The 24655-nt window shown below is 44.4% G+C and overlaps 2 protein-coding genes and 2 pseudogenes across 2 annotated transcripts; 3 read left to right on the plus strand and 1 right to left on the minus strand.

Annotated features, from left to right (window-relative positions):
- Positions 1–1193, plus strand: part of LOC122060753 — a 6151-nt pseudogene extending 4958 nt beyond the window's left edge.
- Positions 1194–1784: 591 nt separating this feature from the next.
- On the minus strand, positions 1785–6379 carry LOC122060754. The gene is made up of 3 exons (XM_042623856.1): positions 6342–6379; positions 5928–6156; positions 1785–2219 (listed from the first exon to the last, which is right to left on the minus strand). Exons 1-3 carry the CDS (start codon positions 6377–6379, stop codon positions 1785–1787), a joined length of 702 nt encoding a protein of 233 aa, XP_042479790.1.
- A 3070-nt stretch (positions 6380–9449) lies between these two features.
- LOC122060423 lies at positions 9450–10725 on the plus strand (annotated as a pseudogene).
- Positions 10726–22987: 12262 nt separating this feature from the next.
- Positions 22988–24428, plus strand: LOC122062057 (glucan endo-1,3-beta-glucosidase-like). The gene is made up of 2 exons (XM_042625695.1): positions 22988–23124; positions 23201–24428. Exons 1-2 carry the CDS (start codon positions 23067–23069, stop codon positions 24241–24243), a joined length of 1101 nt encoding a protein of 366 aa, XP_042481629.1. The 5' UTR covers positions 22988–23066; the 3' UTR covers positions 24244–24428.
- The last annotated feature ends 227 nt before the right edge of the window (positions 24429–24655 follow it).

Here is a 24655-nt window from a genome sequence, read left to right on the forward strand (position 1 = left end):
TTTTTTTTTTTTTTTTTTGTTAAGATGCGAATGATAAGATTTTCCTGCAAACCTTTCATGCTGTCCGATTGTTGTCCAATCTCAGTCCAACACGTGGTGGGATGACATTTGGCAATAAAAAAAACCTGAATATGTGGTGAGTTCCATCACAATTCTAGTACACGTGGGAGACTGCGATTGAACCTCAACCCATGCTGATTTTTTTTCTTTTTTTACTTTTTCTTTTTGGCTTGGCAGCTGACCCGACCCCCTCAGGTTCATTCTCGACTGCTTCCTCTTGGGAGGGCCTTAAAAGGAAAGTTCCATCGATACACTGTAGTTCGGTGATTTGGTGTAAGGGCCCTTCCCCTAGGTACTCCACTCTGAGATGGCGCCTAGTTCATGGGCAACTCCCTACTAATGATGTTGTTAGGAAAAAGAGGGTTCATATGGCATCTAAATGCTCGCTCTGTGAATGTGTGGAGGAAAGCATGACCCATATTTTTCTTAGCTGCACCTACTCGATGGAGATTTGAGATAGATTGACTCATTGTTTTGGGTTCAGATGGTTGGTGTAGCAGTCGGTGGATGACTTCATTAAATGGTGGAAAAGGAAGACAACGTGCACTATCTTAAAAATCCCATGGCTGATGGGATTTTCTATTGTTGCAGGCCACATCTAGTCGGAGAGAAATAGTAGAAGGTACGAAGATAAAGCAAGACCCGCGAAGTATTATTTCGAATATATTCGTAAGGAAATTAGTCTCTGCGTAGGTAGCTACAGGGGCGAGGTGAGATCGGTTGCTAATATTCTTTGTTGCAGGAACTTGGGGCTGACCATGGAGAACCCTAGAGTCCCCCAGCCTCTAGAAGTTCATTGGTGTAAACCTCCACTAAATTGGGTGAAAGCCAACATTGATGGGAGCTCTCTGGGAAATCCTAGCAGGGCCAGGGGCAGGTGGTGTTATTTGAGAAGTGATGGTAAAGTCTGCAAGGCTTTCAGCATATTCTTGGGAATAAAGAAGATTTATGAGGCTGCGATGGAAGGAATTCTGATGGCGAAATCCATGGAGGCTAGGGGTCTTTGGATTGAATCGGATTCGGCTGCAGTGGTGTTGGCTATCCACAATAATCAGATTCCTTGGTTTATTCTCCAAAAATGGGTTTTTGCCCTCCCATTCTTAGAGTCTATTCCTTGGAAAATCTCTCTCTGATTTCTCGATGATCTTTCCGAGGCATATTCAGAGTAACTTGGAGAATGATGCTATGGATAGGCATAGATTTAGATTCCGCTAGGGAGCTTCTTGCTCTCTCTGCTAATGGCCATGCCGAAGGTGGAGTTAGTAAGTTGCTCTAGTGGTTTCTGCCTTATCCGAGTTATTTTATGTTATTCTTTTAATAAAATCATCTTTTAGCAAAAAATAAAATAAAATAAAACCATCCCCTAGAAAATGCTAGTATTATAGGAACACCCCCTCTCTTTCACCAAATTAGACTCAGACCCCCTACCGTTAGTCTCTTTTAAGTAAAGTTATGAAATGACATTTTAGCCCTTATGAGTAAAACACTCTTATTTTATTATTCCAAAAATACCCCTCACTTCACCTTTATACCATTTCATTCTCCTTCTATCCTTCTCTCCCTACTTGCGACTTGTGATTTCGAGTTACTAATTCTGTCGCTGGCGAGTAGTGCTCTTTCCGTCACCGGCAAGCAGTGCACTTCCTATCGCTGTCATCTTAGGTAGCCAGTGAGAAGGTTTGATATGTTTTTTTTTCCACATCTTGTCACTCTGTTTCAAGTTATCAAATTTCTCCCTGATTGTTTTGGGCAGTAGATGAAATCAATCTCAAATCCGAGAACTGAAAGGAATTAAGGGAAGTGGGTGACGGAGAAGATCTTGAAGAGCCGTTGAATCTCAGAGAACTCGAAGCCGGAGACATCATCAACTGATATTGCAGAAACACCCCGGATGATGAAATTGCAGCATTTGGGCTGTTGTCTTCGTTCAAGATCGTACTTGAATATTTGTGAGAAGATCCATAAGTAGTATTGTTGTAACAATCTTGGTTCAGTTCCGCCACCTCAGATCCCCCAAGCTCGACAGCAGCGGCAGAGATTTGACTCTGTTGTTCGGAAACTTTGTTATCGACAGATTCTGAAATCAGGATCTCTTCTTTAGCTGCTAAGACATTGCTCTCTGTGTTGTCTTCTTCAAGCTTCAATTTCAGCTCCTTGATCTGCAAAACCCACATTCCAAGTTAGAATTTTAACTAAGAACACTCACAAGAGTCTCTCTTTTTCATTGAATTTAAAATTGAATTACCTGCCAAATAATAGAAAATCTATTGAAAAACAAAACAAAACAACGAAAATACACTTCATTTTATTATATTGGAATAGACTCATTAATTGTAGCTCAGGAGATTTCCTTCGCCCCTAATAGTATTCCATATCCTTATGGTTTAGGATTTTCTCTAAAATTGTTAAAATGTGTTTTGAAAATCATGGAAATGACTTTGTCATGCATTGAGAAGACCGAGCCCAACCAGAGAGAACCAAGACCTCTTCTGATTTGGGTTTATACTTGAACCGAATCAGACCCAACCCCTATGTCAAGCCTCAACTAGTCAACGTACTAAGGCAGGCGCAGGAAGAGCAAGCATCGATGCCATCAATGCCTATGGCTGACCTCGGCAGATTCCCTTAGGGGGTGTTTGGTTCGGTAAATCAAATGGTGTATGTATCGGATATGAATGTCAATCTTTTGATAGTCATTCTTCTGAATTAGGTTTCTTTCTGAAAAATCGTTTGGTTGCCTTAAGGCTAGTGCATGTTTCTCGCAGGTTGAGATATTGGCTTCCGTAGAGAACGTCTTTCCGCTTTCTCCTTTTATACTAGGTGGTAAAAAGGTTGCTCAAATCTGAGTTTAAGTGTTGAGGTGAACTCAGATTTGGAACACATCCTTTGTAATATGGTCATTCATGGGAAGTAGGATGCTCATTTATGAGGGTCATCCTAATGGAACCAAACAACTCCAAAAATTAAGAATTATCATTCTAAAGAATGTCATCCCAAAGATTTACCGAACCAAACACCCCCTTATGGAGCTAGCTAGAAGTCTAGAACCAATTTGGTGTTTGATTCTGGGTATTCGTAGATTTGTGGACTCTTTAGTTTCGATTTGTGTGACAAACTTATATTGTTATTGCCGACCTTAAATGTCATCTAGACTCTTCTAGAGATGAAGTTAACTTCATCCTAATTCTCCTTACTTTTCTTGATAGACTTTTTATTTTCTATAACTAAAAACACTCTCATCCCCTTAGAGCCAAGGAGTTCAACAAGAGTTGGGATAAGGAATTCTTGCATAGGACGTGGGTAGCACTCTAGGTATGATTAAGAGGCCTCTCACACAATTTAGAGGATATGAAAAGGAGTTTGGATGATCTTTTGAGAGTTCTCTTAAGTTCTAAAAGCCGGCACAAAGAAGATTATGTTTGAGTTTTACAAATTTTTGTAGCAGTTGTCCAGAGTTGAACCCCTTCAAACTTGAGTTTGTTCTGCTCCAACCATCTTTTCTTCTTTCAAATTGTAGTAAAACCTGACCATTTGAATCAATTTGATTGCTTTTCCAATGATACGGATGTATTTAAGTAATTGTTGCTCTTATTGTTCCTCTATCAGATCACAATGAAAAAATGAAATTTTTGTCTTTCTTCAAAAATGAAATTTTTGTCTTTCTTCTAAATGAATTCGAAAGTTGAGGATTGGTAAGTCTTATATCTTTTGTCTTACATTTCACTTAATTTCGTTGAGTATACATTCAGTTTTTCTCTAATTAGGGATGCACCTAATTGTTAATGCGAGATTCCATTCTTGAGCCAAGGTCTGCAACTTGAATTCTCTCCAGAACAGTGATCTGCACCACACATGTTAGAAACTAGACTGGAATCCCCTCTAGAAAGAAGGCTTTGATGCCAAAGTTAGATTCAGAAAGTAGAAAAAGCTATACTGGTTCCTTCTGTTACTGGTTGCTCACCTTTCATCTCTGTTGCGTGCTCCTTTTATAGTAATTCTAACCCTCTTCTCATTGGCTAACCTATCCACTTGTGGCTGAGCTGGGTATTTTCATAACTGTTAATTTAACCATAGTTTATCTTGATCATAGACTGGTTAAATAACTGTTTGGGTTGCGCTAGTTAAGGACATGTTCTAGACCAGGGGACAATCATGCTAACATGGATCTTTATCTTACGATCACAGCCATGGTTGAGTAATTGGCCTTTATGCAATCGATCCTCGTGGTCGAATCCACTCTTCCAGAGCATGGAGCTTGGTTCGGTGTTTGACCGACCAATGACCATTTTTACTGCTAGGTTGTGGCACATTATTATGGTATATCAGTAATTATTGTCGGACTGGACAATTACAATGTGCCATATTTTCAAACATGACTCAATAGTTTTCTTTTGGTTTTTGTTTGAATTGACAAAAAAATCTGGACAGATAATGAAATGGCCAAACTAACCTATTTTTTATTCCTTCCTTGTCCCTTTCCTAATTACGAATTTTCCATTTTATTTCTTTGTTATTTGTCTCAACATGTTTGACAATATTATTACATAGATAATACAAAAATAAATAAAAATCGAATTTAATACCAAAAGGGAAGAAAAAAATTGAGGAGGGAGGGGAGGGGAGGGGAGGGAAAGGGTGGGGGAGGAAGTGTTCTTGTATCTTAGCCATGTGGATGGTTCATATAACCAAATCTCAAGTTGTTGCTTTTTAACCTATGCTAGCCATATGCAAGAGTTTATTTATCCTGAAATTCTATACATGGGGTAGGAGAGGGTGGATCTACTTGGATTTTACATTTTTGTCTCACATATGCTACCATGTGGCAGTTATAATATCACGCGTTGGCTTAAGATGTTTTTCTGACATGAACCTTCCTAATATATGGCGGATCATCCATGTTATTTTGTTGATAAAACTTTAGATATTTACTTCATCTACTGTTTTTGAAAATTTTCTTCTTCTACTAAAGATGTTGTTTGACTAGGGTTTTAAAATAAATGATGACGGAAATGGTCAGTGTCAATTTCTATTTAAATCTGATAAGAACTGATTTGACTCGGTCTAAAAAACCCCTAAGGCTGTTTGTTTGGTAGTCAGAAGAAGAAAAGGAAAGCAAAGAAAATTATACAAGATTCAATACGATTTTCTCTTCCATAAACTTCTCTTTACGTTTGGAACACTCCCAGATAAAAATAAGATTCTCATTAAAAATTTTAAAATCACCTCGGGAAACTCGTTATTTTCTATCGAGTCCAAAGAATTATCTCGACTTTCAAGCTATGTTTGGTAGCCAAGAGAAGAAAAGAAAAGAAAAAAGAATCTAGAAAAAGAAAAGAAAAGAAAAGAAAAGAAAAGAGAAGAAATGGTGAGAAAATAAAAAGAGTATATATGTTTGATTATCAAAATAAGAAAAAAAAAAAAGAAAAAAATTCAAATTTTTTTAATTTTAAGAGAGAGATAGACACATAGGAAATCATTGTGTAATCATTTTTATCTTATTATGTTTTCATATTTCCTTATATTTTCTTGTGTTTTTGGCAAGAAAATTTTTGGGAGAATAAAAAAACATTTCAACAATTCAGAAGAGGAATTTTAAATTTGAAAAAGGGAATATTCTCGTGGGTGAGATAACTTACGTTTTTTATTCTTCCTCACTACAAATTAGTGTATTCTTCCAGCAAGCACCATATCACTGTGGCAACAATGCACCTTTAGCAAGCAAATGATCGAAGCATGAGAGAGTCTAAAAGGAGGGGGAAAAACAAATTCTAGGGTTGCATAAGAATATATGAGCTTATCTGCAAACCGATACTCTGTTTTGGAAAGAAAGAAAGAGACTAGAGAGGTTTAGGTTTTCTATGGCTCACCCACTTCTGACTGGGAGAATATGCTATGCAATCTGAAGTTTCTAACGAAGCAGAGGAAACCTTCACATCATCTGTAGCATGCTCGAGAGATTTATGGAGTAAAGAAGACGAACCAAACGACAGATCCTTCTGAGCACCCTCAGAAAGAAAAGCCCCAATACGATTATCAAATTCATTCCAAGCCACATCCTCTTTGGACTTGAAAGATTCATTGCAAATTGAGCTTCGGCTTTAGATTCCACAGATGTGGGTTTTGTCTGGAGAGGAAAACTGAAATAAAAGTAGATATCATTCCAAATCCCAGATTCTAGGCAATTAAATCCCTCTTTACCTCTTTCTTTTTTTTCTCCTGTGTCTTGGAAAATCAGAAATGCAGCCAAAAGCCCCTTTCCGGTTGGCTCAATCACTTCTTACTCTTCATATGCAATAGAAGGCTTTGATTCTTCGTTCATCGTCTCGATACTCAAAACCGTTCAAGCCCCCATAACAGAATATCGGTTGTCCCATCTTCAGCCATTCCCAATGAAGGTCTCTATGCTTTGGAGATTATAAATAAGAGAGAGAGAGGGAGAGAGCAGTAGTTGTTCAATGGTTTTTATTCTATTTTTTATTTTTTCTTTTTCTTTCCAATCAAACAATCAAACACAATAAATGTAATTTTTTCTTTCTTTTCTTTTCTCTTCTTTTCTTGATTCTTAATTTCTTTTCTTTTCTTTTCTTTTCTTTTCTAGGTTACCAAAGACAACCTAAAATCAGTATGGTAGAAGAATAACTAGACTTGTTAAAAATGGGGATCAATGAGTGGTTTGTGAACTCGATATCCAGAATAAGATCGGACAAAGCTGATACTGGGTCGGACAAGAGTATCCTTACTTTTACTTTTAAAGCCATTTTTGACCATTTTAAGTAATGATCCATCGATACGGAATCGATAGAGGCTAATACTGATTCGATTTGGCCAATTTCAACTGATCCCATCCGATTCCTCCAACCATGTTAATGATTGCTGATTTCAATTCCCGATTTTGAAACTAGATGGAACCCTTAGCCCCCGTTTGTTTGATGGGGAGTATGAGGTGGGCGTGGGTCCCATATGGTAGAGGGGTGAGAGACTGAACAGGAAAATAGAGGAAGGTTATTGTAGCATCCCACCCCATTGTGTTTGGTTGGGAGGATGATTTCTGGCTGAGGAGAGAGAATACTATCCATTCCATTTATGAGAGAGAGAGAGTGAGGAGAACAAATTGCAATGAGGGAGAGAAAAATGCATTCAAATGTCCCAACCATTGAAGCTTATGGATAGGGGATTTTGTCGAGCGTCCTTGTTAGGCTTAGTCATGGATCTCTAATTTTTTCAATTCAAGAGGTGCAAGGATAGAGGCTTAAGTTCAACTCCTACTAGGCACACCTTGGGCTATTCACATGAGAGTATTTAGTGCTCTTTATTATTTTCAGTGAAAGTTGAATGATTTTTATTCAACCTTGGTATGACCTGATCCATGTGGTTATGAGATCAGTATGGACATGTGGGTCAGTCAGGCTAAAAGCTTGAATATTTGTCGTTAAAAAAAAAAAAAAAAAAAAAAAAAAAAAAAGAAGACCAAGGAGTATCATCATATCTTCCCATTCATTTCAAAAGCTGAAAAAAAAAAAAAACAAAAAAAACAAAAAACAAAAGAAAAATCAATTTCCATTTTGATTCTCAAAGGTTCTCTTCTTTCCTTTTCTATTTCTATTTCTCTTCCCTCTTTGCAAAAAACAAAAACAAAACAAAAACAAAAATAAAAACAAAAACAAAAGCAAAAACAAAAAATCAATTTCCATTTTGATTCTCAAAGGTTCTCTTCTTTCCTTTTCTATTTCTATTTCTATTTCACTTCCCTCTCTCTCTCTACGCAAAAAATAAAAAATCTACCCTCCTCTGAAGTGTAAACTGAAAACCAAGGTTGTGGGAACTGTGTTTCGTAACGATTTCTTCTCTTTTCTTTATTTTTTTATACTGTTGCACCGCTGATGTGTTCAGGTCTTCACCACGCCGCTATAGCAACTTCTATTTCGATTAGCCCCTTCCTTGGAAGCGTGAATTCGCTGCCTCCTACCACTTCCCTTCACTGCGAGCCACCTACTTCATGTTAGTCCTCTTCCCATGATCAACATGTTGATCTTCGTGATCTGAAATATGGGTTGTTACTTCTTCTACCCACGATCTTCTTCACCATTGGCTGTTTGAAACCCACGCTTCTTTCCCACGAATTAAACATTAAAAATGGGTTAGCGTTTCAACGGGCTCTCAACCCCCAAGATTCATCTAAAATTCGTCTTTTTTTTTTTTTTCTATTTATATTTCTATTATTGATTCCATTGAAACGCTAGCCCGTTTGTATTGATGGATTTTGGGAGTTAAGAGCCCACGAGATATTAGGTTTAGTTTTAAGGGGTGGGATTTAGAGCAAACAATTTTAGAATTATCAGATTTCTTATCAAGTCGTTATTTTTTCCGACTTGGTTTTCTCAAAGTCTCATGGATTTGATGGGACTCTAGTAGGAAAATTGAAGAAAAGTCGTCAATAATTAATTTTATTGTTCAGTTCGTGGGAAAAGAGAGTGGGTTTCAGACAAGTAATAGTGGAGGAGATCTTGGGTAGAAGGAGGAACAACCCATATTTCAGATCATGAAGATCAACGTGTTGATCACGGGAAGGGGACTAACATGAAGTAGGTGGCTCGCAGTGAAGAGTAGTAGGAGGCAGCGAATTCACACTTTCCAAGGAAGGGACTACTGGGAATAATGATTGCTGTAGCGGCGTGGTGAAGACCTGAACACATCAGCGGTGCAATTTGAGACAGCCAGCAGGAATCCTAGAAACTCTTTTGTCTTTTTTCATTGTAAATTATGTAACCAGTGAAAGTGAAAGTGAAAGTTGTTGCGGTTGGAGTTTTGAAAGTATTTGGCACGGCAGGGCTAGGGGCCTGGCTTCTTTTATCTCTCTCCCCCAAAATAAGGGTCATGAAAGGGAGATGGTTAGATACATCCATAGAGTCTGAAAGTGAAAAGTGAAAAGTGAAAAGTGAAAAGTGAAAAGTGAAAAGTGAAAAGTGAAAGTTGTTGCGGTTGGAGTTTTGAAAGTATTTGACACGGCAGGGCTAGGGGCCTGGCTTTTATATCTCTCTCCCCCAAATAAGGGTCATTAAAGGGTGATGGTTAGATACATCCATAGAGTCTGAACTCTCGTTTCTACCTAAGAAAGTAGAATATGTTGAACTTGATTTCGAATGCAAGAGATATTTAATCCAATCTTTTTGTTGCACGATTGAATTCATGTCAATAGAACAATCCTCAGGATATGGATTCAATGATACTACTTCTTGTTGGGCTGCTAATGGCCTGCCTAAAAAGTCCATATCTCTCTCTCTCTCTCTCTCTCACACACAACCAACACAAATCAGTTGCAAATAAGTGTGTTGATATATTGACCTTTCAGAATCCTTGCCAGGAGATGCATGAGCGTGGAACCCCTTAACCTCTGTGTGTTTGTGTATGTTTCCAAAGTAGCATCTGTAGTCCCAATATCAAGAATTAACTAATATCTTGTATGCACAATTTAATAATGCCAGGGGCGCAATTAGGTGTTTGTTATGGAATAGAAGGCAACAATTTACCATCTCCACAAGAAGTTGTTGATCTCTGCAAATCCCAAAACATCACAAGAATGAGAATCTATACTCCAAATCAAGCAACTCTCGATGCCGTCAGAGGCTCCAACATTGAACTGGTATTGGGTGTTCCAGAATCAGACATCCAAGGCATTGCAAGCAGCAATTCCACTGCAATTGAATGGGTCAAAAGGAATGTGATAGCCTATTTTCCTAGTGTTAGATTTCGATATATTGTTGTTGGCAATAACTTGACTCCAATTACTAGTAGCAATTCCCAGTTCGTTCTCCCTGCAGTGCAAAATATTCATGATACACTTAAATCACAAGGCCTAGAGAATCAAATCAAAGTGTCCACAGCTATCAGTATATTCAGTACTGGATTCTTTGGTACCTCAAACCCTCCCTCTAAAGGTGCATTTAGGGATGATGTAATTTCCTTTATAAAACCTATTATTCTCTTCCTTGGCCAAAAAGGGTCACCATTACTTGCAAATGTAAATCCCCACTTCAGTTACAATGCTGACCAAGTAGGCATCAGTCTTTCTTATGCTTTGTTTACATCTCAATCAGTTGTGGTACAAGATGGTAAGTTGGGATATCGAAAACTTTTCGATTTCATGGTGGACACTTTGTATTCGGCTCTGGAGAAGGTGGGAGGCTCAACCGTCGAGATTGTTGTATCAGGGAGTGATTGGCCAACAGCAGGATCTCTAAAGAAAATGCAAGGACTTACAACTCAAATCTGATTCAACATGTGAAGAGTGGAACTCCAAAGAGACCCGGAAAGGCCATAGAGACTTACTTGTTCGCCATGTTTGATAAGAACAAAATGAATGGTGAACCAGAGTCGGCACGACATTCAGGCTTATTTTGGCCAAATAAAGAACCCAAATATGCAATTAATTTCAGTTCGGTTCATACAAAAATCATTTCATCCGAATCAAATAAGCCATATTGCTTCAATTACTACATCACCATGCGTCTCCTTTCTCCTCTGTAACATCTAATTATCAGGCCAAAGATGTAATAGTGAAATAGGTCCCTCATAAGTTTATGTAGTTGTCAGGGGCTAGAGAATATATCTATTGTGAATATGTTGTGAATGGTTTTATAGATATTGGACGAAGTTTTCTTTCAGAAATTCATGCTATCCATTTTTCTGGAAACCCAAACTTTCTAAGAGTGGAAAAAAGAAAATCCCATGATATGGAGTCGAAAGCTTTCTGAATGTCAAGCTTGAGACCCATACCACCTCCTCTGACTGGAGAGTGCATCAAGTAATTAGTTAATTCAGAGGCTAGACTGATGTTGAAGGAAATAACTTTTCCCGTTTAGAAAGTGCCCTGCTCTTAAGAGATAAGGCGAGGAAGCAAGAGGGACAATGTCAAGGCTAGGAAGAGGAGAAGGTGAGTGTAGATTCTCTCCACACCAATGGTGTAAAGAAATTCGGTCCATATACTACTCCATGTATTAAACTTTTCCCTTGTATTTTAGTCATAAAACCAAAGCTGTCTAAGGTGTGGGAGTAGCACTTCTCAAAGCTTTATTGGTGTGCTCTGCAGAATTGTTTTTATGGTGAAATTTACCTGATGATTTAATAGATAAATCTAGATAACAGGGCACAAAGTTAGGATGCTGAATAAGTTGCAATGAGAAGGAAATCTCACTGGATGATTTTTCAGTATATCCAGCAAGTTTGAGAGAAAAACTAGGTTGTTTTTGTTCCAATTTGGAGATTGTTTGGGTTGTATATGTCTTGTTTTTTTCTGTAAGGGTCTACATAATTATAATTGGTTTATATTCTTAATGGAATAGGGTTTATCTGGAATCCATTATATATACAACGTAAAATTGTAATTGTCTGGGATTAGGGTTTTAGTTTCCATATATATTGTCAAACCTAGATACAAGCAAAGTGAAATCACTTTATGAGATGAAGAGTGGTGTTGAGATTTTTTTAGGTTTAGTGAAAAATCTCAAGTTCTCTTCACATTCATGTTGAACCATGTTAAATTATTTGTATGTGATTGTTTTCTTGGGTTTCTTCCTCGTGGTTGCACGTTCATCCCTTACACTTGCAATCAGTTTCGCCCCACCCCCTGCTCCATGGATGATGGGCCAATCTCTCGATCTTCCTCTCTCTGCATTTCACGGCAATTAGGTGTTCTAAACCCATCCTACGATTTCTCACATTATTTCCGATATCTTTAATTGTACCTTATTCTCTCTCTTTTCTCAAATGGTGGCACCATTTTAGCCTTCCTCGCATGGATCTCCTCGATAAAGTTCATTTAGTTTCTTCCTTTTTTTTTTTTTTTAATTTCTAAGCTGAATATGAGAATTCCTTAAGGCATGTCTTTGGAGGATTATGAATGATATGGCCAAATTGCCTGCCCAGTAGGGTAAGGACACATGTCGCGCACCTGGACACGTGTCACCCACTTGACAAAGGCTACAAGGACTCTACCACATTACCACGTGAAGAGAATATCCCCACGAAGGGGATAGGACGTATCCGAGTAGAACTCTATAAGGAAAGGAGGTGGACCCGAGGAGGACTCCTCCAAGGAAAGGGAAACCCTAAACCCTAAAAGCTATATAAGAGGGCCCGAGAAGAAGGAAAAAGATAAGCATTACTACCCACACCATTACTCCTATAACAAAAACTGTGCGGCCGATCCCTAACTTGAGCGTCGGAGGACTAACCCCAGACAAAGCTCCGGGCCTCTGCCATCTGTGCTTGTGCAGGATCAGCTCATACGGAATTTTGGCAGTAACAGATTGGCACCGTCCATGGGAACGATAGTAATGGTGGGGACAACCTACAATCGTAAGAAGACAAGAGCACCATCGAACATGAACGTGAGGGAGGAGGAACCTTTAGGAGGGTTCCCTCCCTCGACGGAAATTGGACGAGAAAGGGGGACCGATGATCGGGAAGGTTCCGTGAGGTACCAACGTTCGACCGGATATTCGATGCGCGGAGATAGTAATCCTCCGCCCCCTCCTGGAGCGCAGGAGTATGTGACAAGGGAGCAGTTCGAAGCCCTCCAGGACAAATATGACCAAATGGCTGAGGCAATGAAGGAGGTCTCCAAAGCTGTCTCCCAGAAGACCGATGGAGCACCGCGAGGCCACCATATCCAGCCCGAGAGAGCTCGAGACGAAGACCGAAGCAGTACAGGATCGATAAGGTCCAGTCATAATTTTCAAAACCGAGCAATGAGGGAGAGTCTCACACCCAGGGGGAGGACGCGACGTGCCGCCAGAGACCCACATGGGGAACCACGCCAAGGAGACGAACAGAGGCACGAGGACTCGGGGTTAAAGCAGATGATCCTAGACCTGAAAGATGAGATCAAGAAGGTGGCAGAAAATCAGACGGGAGCTCACGAGCCAGACCTCACTAATGACATGGCTCTAGCTAATGAGGTCATGAGGGACCCGCTCCCGATCGGCTTTTGCCTGCCCAAGTAGGACACTTACGACGGGTCTGGAGACCCTGTCGATCATCTGGAAGGCTTCAAGGTCGCCATGCAATTCCATCGAGTCTCGAAAAACATTATGTGTCGCACCTTGCCATTGACGTTCAGAGGAGCGGCAAGGCTATGGTACAACCATCTGCCGACGAAGTCGATCCACAGCTTCAGCGATCTAAGTTATTTCTTCGTGAAGGGATTCTCCAGTAGCCAACCCCTGCAGAAGACTATATTGAACTTGACCAATGTCAAGCAACATAAAGGAGAATCACTACGGAACTACATGAAGCGCTTCCAACAAGAGAAGATCACGATCCGAGGTTTAAAGCAGAAAGAAGAGTTCACAGCCTTACTGGGAGGCGTCAAGGATAAGGAGCTGAAAAGGTCTTTGGTGAAGCATACACCTAGGAACCTGGCCGAGCTGAGAGCTCGATGCGATAAGTACATCCAGATGGAAGAAACCCTTCAAGCCGATGAAGAAGCCGAAAGGAAGACGGGAAGAAAAAGGACCTCAAGGGGCGACGACAAACCCTCCGAAGAAGGCAAAAGACAGAAGTCTGAGCGCTGTCGGGCACCCAGTCCACCAAGGAAGTTCGAGAAATACGCACCCTTGAACTGAAGATGAATGGAGGTACTGATGCAGATAAAGGACTCCCCGGATGCTAGAGCCATGAAGTGGCCAGGGAAGATGGGACGACACCTCGAGAGACGTAATATGGACATGTATTGCCACTTCCACAGAGACCACGGCCACGACACCGAAGATTGTTGGCACCTCAAGGGGGAGATAGAAGGAATGATCCGAAGAGGATATCTAGGCCGATTCATGGACAGAGAAAAGGAGGACGCCCAAGACGGTAATGACCGTAGGGATAACCATCGGAGAGATGGCAGAGGCCGCTATGAAAAGAAGGAGGCCTGCCCGCAGAGGCAATCAGGAACGGCGAAGGGACCACACACCCAAGGAAGCTGACCATCACCTCCAAGATGAGAATAAGAGCCCAACTAGAGTTATAGCGACCATTTGTGGAGGCCTAGCCGCTAGAGAAAGTTCAGTCTCGCCCCGGAAAGCAAAAGCCTATGCGAGAAGCGTGCATATGGCTGAATGGTCGAACAAGAAGGCGAGGACGGGGAGGGTTATTTCCTTCTCAGATGACAATCTAGAAGGGGTGCACACCCCGCACGACGATGCCCTGGTAGTCACCATGACCACAGCAGATTGCAGAGTGAAGAGGATCCTAGTGGATAACGACAGTTCAGCTGATATTCTGTTCCTGGAAGCTTTCTGGAAGATGGGCCTGGACGAAGGAAAGTTGAAGAAAGTTGAACAACCGTTGCAAGGATTCTCCGGCATCCTGGTAAAAGTGGAAGGATCGATTGAGTTGCTGGTAAGGGCCGGCACCAGAGATCGCCAAGTAACAGTCATGATCAAATTCCTGGTAATAGGCATTACCTCGCTATACAACGCTATACTAGGGAGGGTTGGTTTGAACCTACTAAAGGCCGTCGTCTCCACACCCCATCTCAAGATGAAATTTCCAACCAAGAACGAGGTCGGGGAATGTCGAGGTGATCAGGAGGCATCCCGGAATTGCTACGCCACTACCTTATGGGGAAGAGAAAAGGCGGGCGAGGCGCTCCCAATAGAAGATCTGCGCGATGACGCTAGTTATCAACAGGGGGAGCTGCCTGAAGATCTGGTACAGGTTGAGGCCGAAGAGGGGGATAGCTCTCGGTAATTTTAGATCGGGGCTACAATGCCAAGGCAACAGCGAGAAAACTCGTCTCATTCCTCTGAAACAACTCTGACGTCTTCACCTGGTCGGCTTCAGACATGCCTAGAATAGATTGAGGGGGTAATAGAGCATCATCTGAATGTTAACCCGACGAAGAAGCCGGTGCAATAGAAGAAGGGGACTTTCACCCCCAAAAAGCAGCAGAAAATAGACGAAGAGGTAGAGAAGTTGCTGAAGGCGTAATTCATCTGTGAGATCAAATACCCGGAGTGGATATCCAACGTGGTGATGGTCCCGAAGGCAAATGGAAAGTGGAGGATCTGCATCGACTTCACCGACCTGAACAAGGCCTGCCCGAAGGACGCATACCCCCTGCCGAAGATAGACCTCCTCATTGATGCCATAGCAGGGTACGAGGCGTTGAGCTTCATGGATGCGTACTCAGGGTACAATTAGATCAAGATGTCAGAGGTTTATATCCCAAAAACATCCTTCGTGACCAAGGGAGGACTGTACTGCTATGAAGTCATGCCCTTCGGGCTGAAAAACGCAGGGGCCACTTATCAAAGGTTGGTGAATAAAATCTTCAAGGGGATGATCGGTAAAACCATGGAGGTGTACGTGGACGATATGCTCGTAAAAATCCTAAAGGCAGAACGACACATTCAAGACTTAGAAGAGGCGTTCTAGGTGCTGAGGCAGTACGACATGAAGCTGAACCCGGCAAAGTGTGCATTCGGAGTAGCCTCGGGAAAGTTCCTCGGCTTCATTGTCTTAGAGAGAGGAATTGAAGCCAACCCAGTGAAAATACAAGCCATTCGGGATATGAGATCACCCCAGAATGTGAAGCAAGTCCAGGAGCTAACTGGTCGGGTCGCCGCCTTCGGGCGATTCATGTCTAGGTCGGCTGACAGGTGCCTACCCTTCTTCAAAGCACTGAAGGGGACCAAAAAGTTTGAATGGATGGAGGAGTGCGAAAAGTAATTTGAACAACTGAAGGAGCACCTGGTCGCACCCCCACTACTAACGAAACCAAACACTGGGGATACCTTGCAGCTGTACCTTGCTGTATCAGCAGTGGCGGTAAGCGCAGTACTGATGAAGGAAGAAGGGAGGCAACAATGGCCAATATACTACGTCAGCCGAACCCTGCTAGATGCCGAAACAAGATACAAAAAGATGGAGAAAGTGGCATATGCCCTGGTAATAGCGGCAAGAAAGCTGAGGCCCTATTTTCAATCACATACGGTATGTGTACTCACAGACCAACCCCTGAAGAAGATACTACAGCGGCCGGATATGTCCGGTTGCCTGGTAAACTGGGCCATAGAGTTGGGAGAATTCGACATCCAGTACAAATCGAGAATCACAATTAAAGCACAAGCCCTCACAGACTTCATCGTCGAGACGATGCTCCCTGATGACCCCCAGGAGTTTGCCGAGGACCGAGGAGAAAATGATTGGACATTGTACGTGGATGGTGCTTCCAACAGTGCAGGAAGTGGCGCAGGAATCATATTGGTCAGCCTCGAGGGTTTTAAGATAGAATAAGCCCTACGATTCGACTTCGATGTCTCCAACAATGAAGCAAAATACGAAGCGTTAATAGCCGAAATTAATCTGGCTCGGGCTTTGATGGTACAGGAGCTGGTGGTGCATAGTGACTCACAGCTTGTGGTACGACAGCTGAATGGAGACTACGAAGCCAAGGAACAAAGGATGGCTGGGTACTTGAAGACGGTGCGAGAAAGAATAACAGCCTTCAAGGATTTTGAGATAAGGCAGGTGCCACGGGAAGAGAATGCTAGTGTGGATGCACTATCACAATTGGCAACCTCCGGCTTCACTGACCTTGGACGATCGGTGTATTTCAAAGTGCTACCACAACCAAGTACCGAAAGACCCCGAGAGGTATTACCTGTAGGCGAACACGGCCATAGATGGATGGACGCCATAACTGAATACCTCAAGGAAGGAAAGCTCCCAGAGAATAGGGGCGAGGCAAGGAAAGTACGAATGAGGTCAGCACGCTTCCTTCTGAAGGATGAGACACTGTACAAAATAGAGTTCATCATGCCGTACCTCAAGTGTCTGGACCCCGCCGATGGCGAGTACGCACTCCGAGAAGTGCATGAAGGGATATGCAACCAACACTTGGGAGCCCGGGCCTTGGCACATAAAGTGCTAAGGCAGGGTCTGTACTGGCCGAAAATGAGGAAGGACGTGGAATCATTAGTCAAGAAGTGCGTCAAGTGCCAGATGTTTGCCTCCGTTCCCAGGCTACACTTTACCGAGCTCTCATCTTTGTCGAGCCCAATACCATTCGCCATGTGGGGAATCGACATCCTGAGCCCATTCCCCCTGGCCACGAGACAAATAAAATTTGTCATGGTGGCGGTAGACTACTTCACGAAATGGGCCGAAGCCGAAGCACTGGCGACAATAACCGAAAAGAATGTAAGGGACTTCTTTCAAAGGGCAGTAGTCTATCGATTTGGAATCCCTCGGGTTGTGGTAATGGACAATGAAACTCAGTTTGCCAACCCGACATTTTGCTTGTTCTGTGATGCCCTCGGCATTGACCACAGGAAAACCTCTGTCGGTTATCCATTGACCAACGAGCTGACAGAGGTAACCAACCGTACACTGCTTCAAGGAATAAAGAAGAGACTGGATGACGCCAAAGGACTATGGGCAGATGAGTTGCACCACATCCTCTAGGCCTACCGCACAACTGAGAGATCGGCCACCGGAGAAACACCCTTCATTTTAACTTACGGCACTGAAACTGTACTTCCAGTGGAGATAGGGGCCGTAACCCATCGGATTCAGTACTAAAGAGGAAAACGATGGGGGGATCCATGCGAATTTAGACCTCTCGGCCGAAGTCAGGGACACCTCGCAAGAAAGGATGGCCGCTTACCAACAGAGGGTTGCGAGGCACTACAACACCAAAGTTCGAAAGAACGAGTTCAGAATGGGTGACCTCGTCCTCAGAAGGGTTGAAGTATCAGACCCGAGACATCAAGGGAAGCTAGCTCCAAATTGGGAAGGTCCATACAGAGTCTCAAGGGTAATACGACCAGGGTCCTATCACCTGGAGACTACGGGGGGAGAAAGGGTACCCCGATCATGGAACTCTGAGAACTTAAGAAAATTCTATCAGTAGTGAAGTAGCAAGCACACTTGTTTTTGTAATTTTACAATTTTTGCTCCTATGCACTTTTAAGTTGTAATTCCTCATCCTAAACTTCGGAGGATCTTATTCATGAAAAATACAAAAGCTGGTTCACGGCAATTGAGAGGAATTCTACTGTTTGGTGACCTTAACTCTGCTCGAACAGATACAGCCGAAGGTCTTCACCTCGGTCAGGAGCTCAGGCAAAGGCCGAGCCGAACTGGCCGAAGGTCCTCACCTCGATCGGGGGTTCAGGCAAGGGTCGAGCCGAGCTGTCTGAAGGTCCCTACCTCGATCGGGGGCTTAGGCAAAGGCCGAGCCAAACTGACCAAAGGTCCTCACCTCGGTTGGGGGTTCAGGCAAAGGCCGAGCCGAGCTGACCGAGGGTCCCTACCTCGGTCGGGGGCTCAGGCAAAGGCCGAGGGGACCTAACCGAAGGTCCTCAATTTGGTAGGGAGTGACGACGATCGAAGGATCTGCCCTCGACTGGATCTTCGGATCAACACGAGTTTAAAAGACCCTTCGGCCGGAGCTGAGGGTGAACACACCACTTGGTGAAAACCACACTTGTTCAAGATCCCTTAAAAGTCCAGAGCCCTCGGACTCGAAAAACCTCTCGGATAAGCCGAGGGAGCTGGACCTAGCCGTGCTAAAGTAGACGTGCAGATCATTAGGCTGGCAACAATGGGTTTCCGCCTTCTTGCACCTACCTACGGCTAAAGATCACCTTACCCGAAAGAACACGAAAAAGTGGAAGTCGAAGCATACGAAGGGAAATACATTCATTGATAAAACCCGAAGGCCAAAAATACATTCATTGATAAAACCCGAAGGCCAAGAGTACATTCATTGATAAGACCCGAAGGCCAAGAGTACATAAAAAAGACCCGAAGGCCAAGAGTACATGAAGAGACCTAAAGGCCGAGGTTACATGAAGAAGCCCGAAGGCTCATATCAAAAACAAAAAGAGCTCGAAGGCTGAGCCAAGACCCAGGGTGGCTTCAGGAGGCGTCCGTCGGATTCATGGCCTCATCCTCGATATGGTGGGTCTCCTAAACGGAGCCATCGTGACCGGGGGTCGGAGAGACCTCGCGTTGTGGCTGAACCTCACCTTTCTCGCTGTAGCCTCCACCGTCGGCATCGGCAACCTCAGTGGCTGATGGGGCCGCCTCAATACACTCATCTTCAAAGATGAGCCCGCTGTCCTCGAAAGAGACCCCTGGGTAGCACTCGAGGACCCAGTCTCGGACCTCAATAGCACCCATGGTGAACCCAGGGGCGATGACACTCTTAATCTCTTCACGAAAGTCTTCGAAGGACTTGTACCTCTCGGCCCCTTGGGCCTCGGCCTCCTGAACCCTTGCTTTCATCTAAGCCTTCAGCTCTGCCAACTTTCGATCGCATTCCTGGCGCGTAAGGAGGAGTTCCTCTTCCAGGTGCTCGACCTTCTCGAGGAGAACCGAACGCTCATTCTCCAGGACTACCTTCTCTCGTTCAACGATCTCGAGGTCTCGGCCCATAGCTTCAGCCCGAACCGCCAGCTGACCCATTTGGTTTTGGGCCTACATGAGACACCAAAGGTCAGAATGTTGTGATGAAAAATAAACAAAATTTAGAGGACCGAAGCTTACCCCGGCCATGAAGATGCAAGCATTGGTTATCATAGCCGCCGTCCCTTGTCGTTGAGCTTCGGCGGCATCTCGGGGAAGACTGCCCTTCATCACCAGCTCACGAGCAATAAGCCTGACCGCCAACATGTCGTCTTCCTTGACTGACCACTTAGGGACAAATCCGACTTCGGCCCTTAAGTTCCCCACCCTCGGGCTTCTGAAGTCCACGACGAGGGAGGAGTCTCGGGCGGGCATGTCATGGCCCGGAGTAGCGAGGGCCTGGACTGCCTGGGTGCTTGGTCCCTCGCCCCTAGATCTTTTCTTTGGAGTCTTAGAGGAGGGCCCCTTCTTCTCCTTCCTCTTCGGCCTCTATTGCTGCTGGGCATCTCGCGCCCTGGCCTCCCTTATTTGGGCTTGCCTCGCCACTGCGACAGCCTTAACCTCGGCCCTGGAGATTTGCACTGCATGAAGAAACAAAGGGAGTTAGTACGAAACACCGACGCCTGAGGAAAATAAACTTGGGCTGGCCTAACTCACCCAGGCTAAGCCCGAATCTGAACAGTATGGCGTCGGACTTGAGGCAGTCGGCCTCAACTGGAGGGTAGGTTTCTTGCTGCCTCGCCATCGCCAACGACTCCGCGTCTGCCCCGAAAAGGGCAGGGGCAGAGTTCACCTCCCTCAGGTCAGGGATATCCCAGACAGTGCCGAAGGGCACCCTCATACGACCTCACGAAGAAGAACTTCTCCTTCCACCTGTGGATCGACGTTGGGTAACCACTCAGCAGCCGAAGGTCCTTCCGGGGGCAAAAGTAGTACCAACCCAAAAGCACCTTACAGGCTTGAAGGAAGAAGCAATTGATGAAGAGAGGGAGGGAGAGAGGCCTCTGGTGCCTTGAGAAAAGGACGACGAAGCTGAGCACCTTCCGCCATCCGTTCGGCGTCAGCTGGGTCGGACAAATCCCGTAGTGTCGAAACACTCGGGCGAAGAAGGGATGGAGGGGAAGCCAAAGACCGGCCTTAAACGCCTCCTTGTACAAGCACAACTCTTTGAAGTTCCGATAACTAGCTCGGTTAGACGGTCTGGGCAGTCGGAGCTCAAAAGCGTCCGAGATACCGAAGGAGACCTTCAGCTCCTCCAGTTCTGGCTCATCCATGGTGGATACGATGTGGAGAGCCTCCACCTCTAAGGGTTCCTGGGTCTGGGCTCGGGAATCGAGCATCCTCTCCCTAAATCCTACACCGTTTGAGCCACCCTTGGACCCAGACGGCGAGGCCGCAGACGATGAGTCACTGGCAGAGGGCAAATCGGTGGAGTCCGAGGACATCCCCCGGACCTCCCCTGGACTCCGACGCCTACGGTTAGACTTTGTCCTCTTGGAGGACGACGGACTGTAGCCCGACGAACAAGACATGGAACTTACTTTCGGAGTATTACTAAACTAAAGGAAAGCCGAGACGGAGGGTAAGCTCTCCGAAGGAAACAATGAGACCGAAGGAAGGCTCTCCGAGGGAAAAGATAAGTGCCCCACAAATGGACCCCCACACTATATGGATGGAAGAAAAACGGTACAACTACCCGAGCATTAATGGCACCGCCACGTCATCAAGTACGAATCCTCGAGGTTTGTGCCCGAATGGACCAAACCGAAGGTCCTTACCTCGGTTGGGAGTTCAGGCAAAAGCCGAACGGACCTGACCGAAGGTCCTCACCTCGGTTGGGAGTTCAGGCAAAAGTCGAACGAACCTGACCGAAGCTCCTTAGCTCGGTTGGGAGTTCAGGCAAAAGCCGAACGGACCTGACCGAAGGTCCCTACCTCGGTTGGGAGTTCGGCCAAGGCCGAACGGACCTGACCGAAGGTCCTCACCTCGGTTGGGAGTTCGACCAAAGCCGAACGGACCTGATCGAAGGTCCTCACCTCGATTGGGGGTTCAGGAAAAAGCCGAACGGACCTGACCGAAGGTCCCTACCTCGGTTGGAAGTTCAGGCAAAAGCTGAACGGACCTGACCAAAGGTCCTCACCTAGGACGGGGGGCTCGGACAAGCCCGAGCCAAACTGACCGAAGGTCCACACCTCGGTTGGGAGTTCGGCCAAGGGCGAACAGACCTAACTGAAGGTCCTCACCTCGGACGGGGGGCTCAGACAAGCCCGAGCCGAACTAACCGAAGGTCCACACCTCGGTTGGGAGTTCGGCCAAGGCCGAACAGACCTGACCGAAGGTCCTCACCTCGGACGGGGGGCTCGGACAAGCCTGAGCCGAACTGACCGAAGGTCCTTACCTAGGTTGGGGGCTCGGGCATGGTCGAGCCAAACTGACCGAAGGTCTTCACGTCGGCTAACCGAAGGTCTCGGTAGCAAGCAGAACTAAAGCCGAAGCCGAAGGAATAAGGCCGAAGGAACGCAAAAAAAAAAAAAAAAAAAAAAAAGGGGGGGGGAGAAAGAAAAGAGAAAAGATGACGAGAAATTTGATTACTCCCACAGGAAGAGTCTCCTGGGGGAGTAAGGGGGCTTCTAATACGGCCAAATTGACTGCCCAGTAGGGTAAGGACACGTGTCGCACACCTGGACACGTGTCACCCACCTGACAGAGGCTGCAAGAACTCTACCACGTTAACCGCGTGAAGAGAATATCCCCATGAAGGGGATAGGACGTATCCGAGTAGAACTCTATAAGGAAAGGAGGTGGACCCGAGGAGGACTCCTCCAAGGAAAGGGAAACCCTAAACCCTAAAAGTTATATAAGAGGGTCCGAGAAGAAGGAAAAAGGTAAGCATTACTACCCACACCATTACTCCTATAACAAAAACTGTGCGGCTGATCCCTAACTTGAGCGTCGAAGGACTAACCCCGGACAAAGCTCCGGGCCTCTACCGTCTGTGCTTGTGCAGGATCAGCTCATACGGAATTTCGGCAGAAACAATGAATATAAACAATTTCTTCTTGTTAAAGAAGGAAATTGACGAAATTTGCTGTAAGTGCTGTAAGATTGACAAACTTTGTCTTCTCTACTTCTTCTGCAATAAGCTCTATCCCTTTTCGACCACTTGACCAACTTCCCAGTTTAGGAGTTTCTAGAGCCAGTCAAGTGGTTGAATTTTTTCCAGCAATCTATTCCGAGATTGTGGGGTGGGAATGCAGAAGAAATAAGGAAGATGAGGACACAGGAGGATACACTATTTCGAGTAGCCTTTTTAGTTTAATAAAATCAAACCCAATTTTGAGTAATCTTATAATTATCCCGAAAAAAATTTCCTGTCAGAAGAGTCTCCATCGGCCATCCGTAAGAGAGGCTTCACCAAAAAAGTCAGTAAAGGCAACCAGAAAATGTGTAGGTGGAAGAGTGTTTGACCCGGCAGGGCTGTGGGTATGGAAGCGCTTTATCTTTCCACGGTCTCTACCCATATAGAGTCTCAACTCTTCTTCTTCCTCTTTTTCCTCTTATTCATATGCAGGAAGGAAGAAGCAGTCCTCATATAGGATATGGATGCCACACTGCTACTTTTTGTTGGGCTGTTAATGGCCTTCCTAAACAGAACAGGTCTCTCTCTCTCTCTCTCTCTCTCTCTCTCTCTGCTATGATCACATCAAACTAATTTTGAGTCAATCTAATGCAGGGGCACAAACAGGTGTTTGTTATGGAATGAATGGCAACAATTTACCATCTCCACAAGAAGTTGTGGATCTATACAAATCACGAAACATCCGAAGGATGAGACTTTACTATCCAAACCAAGCAGCTCTCCAAGCCCTCAACGGCTCCAACATTGAACTCATATTGGGTGTCCCAAATGATGCCCTTCAAGCCATAGCCAACAGCACTTCCACTGCAAATGACTGGGTGCAGACTAATGTGGTAGCCTACTCGTCTACTGTAAAATTCTGGTACATCGCCGTCGGCAATGAAGTCAGTCCTGTAAATGGCAATTCTGAATATGTAAACTACGTTCTCACCGCCATGAAAAACATTCACAGTGCAATTTCAGCAGCTGGCTTACAAATCACAGTGACCACAGCTGTTGAAACTGGACTCCTTGGGACCTCCTACCCTCCATCCCAAGGTGCATTCAGGTCAGATGTGAGTTCATATATAGACCCAATTATATCTTTCCTTTCCGGAAACGGGGCACCACTACTAGCAAATGTGTATCCTTACTTCAGTTACGAGGATAACACAGGTTCCATCTCTCTTTCCTATGCCCTTTTTACATCCACATCAGTTGTGGTGACAGATCAATACAGTAACCTTGGATACAAAAACCTGTTTGATGCCATGGTCGATGCTCTCTACTCTGCTCTGGACAAGGCAGGTGGTTCCAGTGTTGGAATTGTTGTATCGGAGACCGGTTGGCCAACTGCAGGAGGTACCTCAACAACAGCAGCAAATGCAGAGACTTACAACAACAATCTGATTCAACATGTGAAGAATGGCACTCCGAAGAGGCCCAAAGCCATAGAGACTTATCTGTTTGCCATGTTCGATGAGAACCGAAAGAGTCCAGAGGCAGAAAAGCATTGGGGACTATTCACTGCAGATAAACAGCCCAAATATGAAATTGATTTCAGTTCTTCAGTTCCTACAAATAGCACTCCATCCGTAGCAGATAAGCCATATTGCCTCAATTACTATATCACCTTGCATTTCCCTTCTCCTCTTTAACATCTATTCCGTGGTTGAAAGAAACTTGTAATCCTCCCCCCACATGTTCTTCTTGCTTATGAAAGTCTATGCAACTTTACTTCTTAGATCTTTGATTTAGTCAATGAAAGCTGATGAGGCCTTTCCAGGAAGGAAGATTTGTGTTTTAATTTCGACAATAGAAGAACTCAAGAAAGTGAGCAAAATGCAGGACAAGTTACTGTATTTTATTTTTTTTTTTCCGTATATTTTTCTCTGTTCTTTTAAAGCCTCTCTCATCTTTTTTGTTTTAATGAGTTGGGTGGATGGTGGAATGAAGAATCGGATCAAATCCTCCACGATTGGTATTGACCTTGAGCGATTTCGACTTTGGGTCAATCCTGTATCGATATCATTGTACGGATTAAGGGGAAAAAAGGTCAATAAAAATTTT

This window comes from Macadamia integrifolia, chromosome 14, assembly GCF_013358625.1.
Source record: "Macadamia integrifolia cultivar HAES 741 chromosome 14, SCU_Mint_v3, whole genome shotgun sequence".
NCBI classification, from domain to species: Eukaryota; Viridiplantae; Streptophyta; class Magnoliopsida; order Proteales; family Proteaceae; genus Macadamia; species Macadamia integrifolia.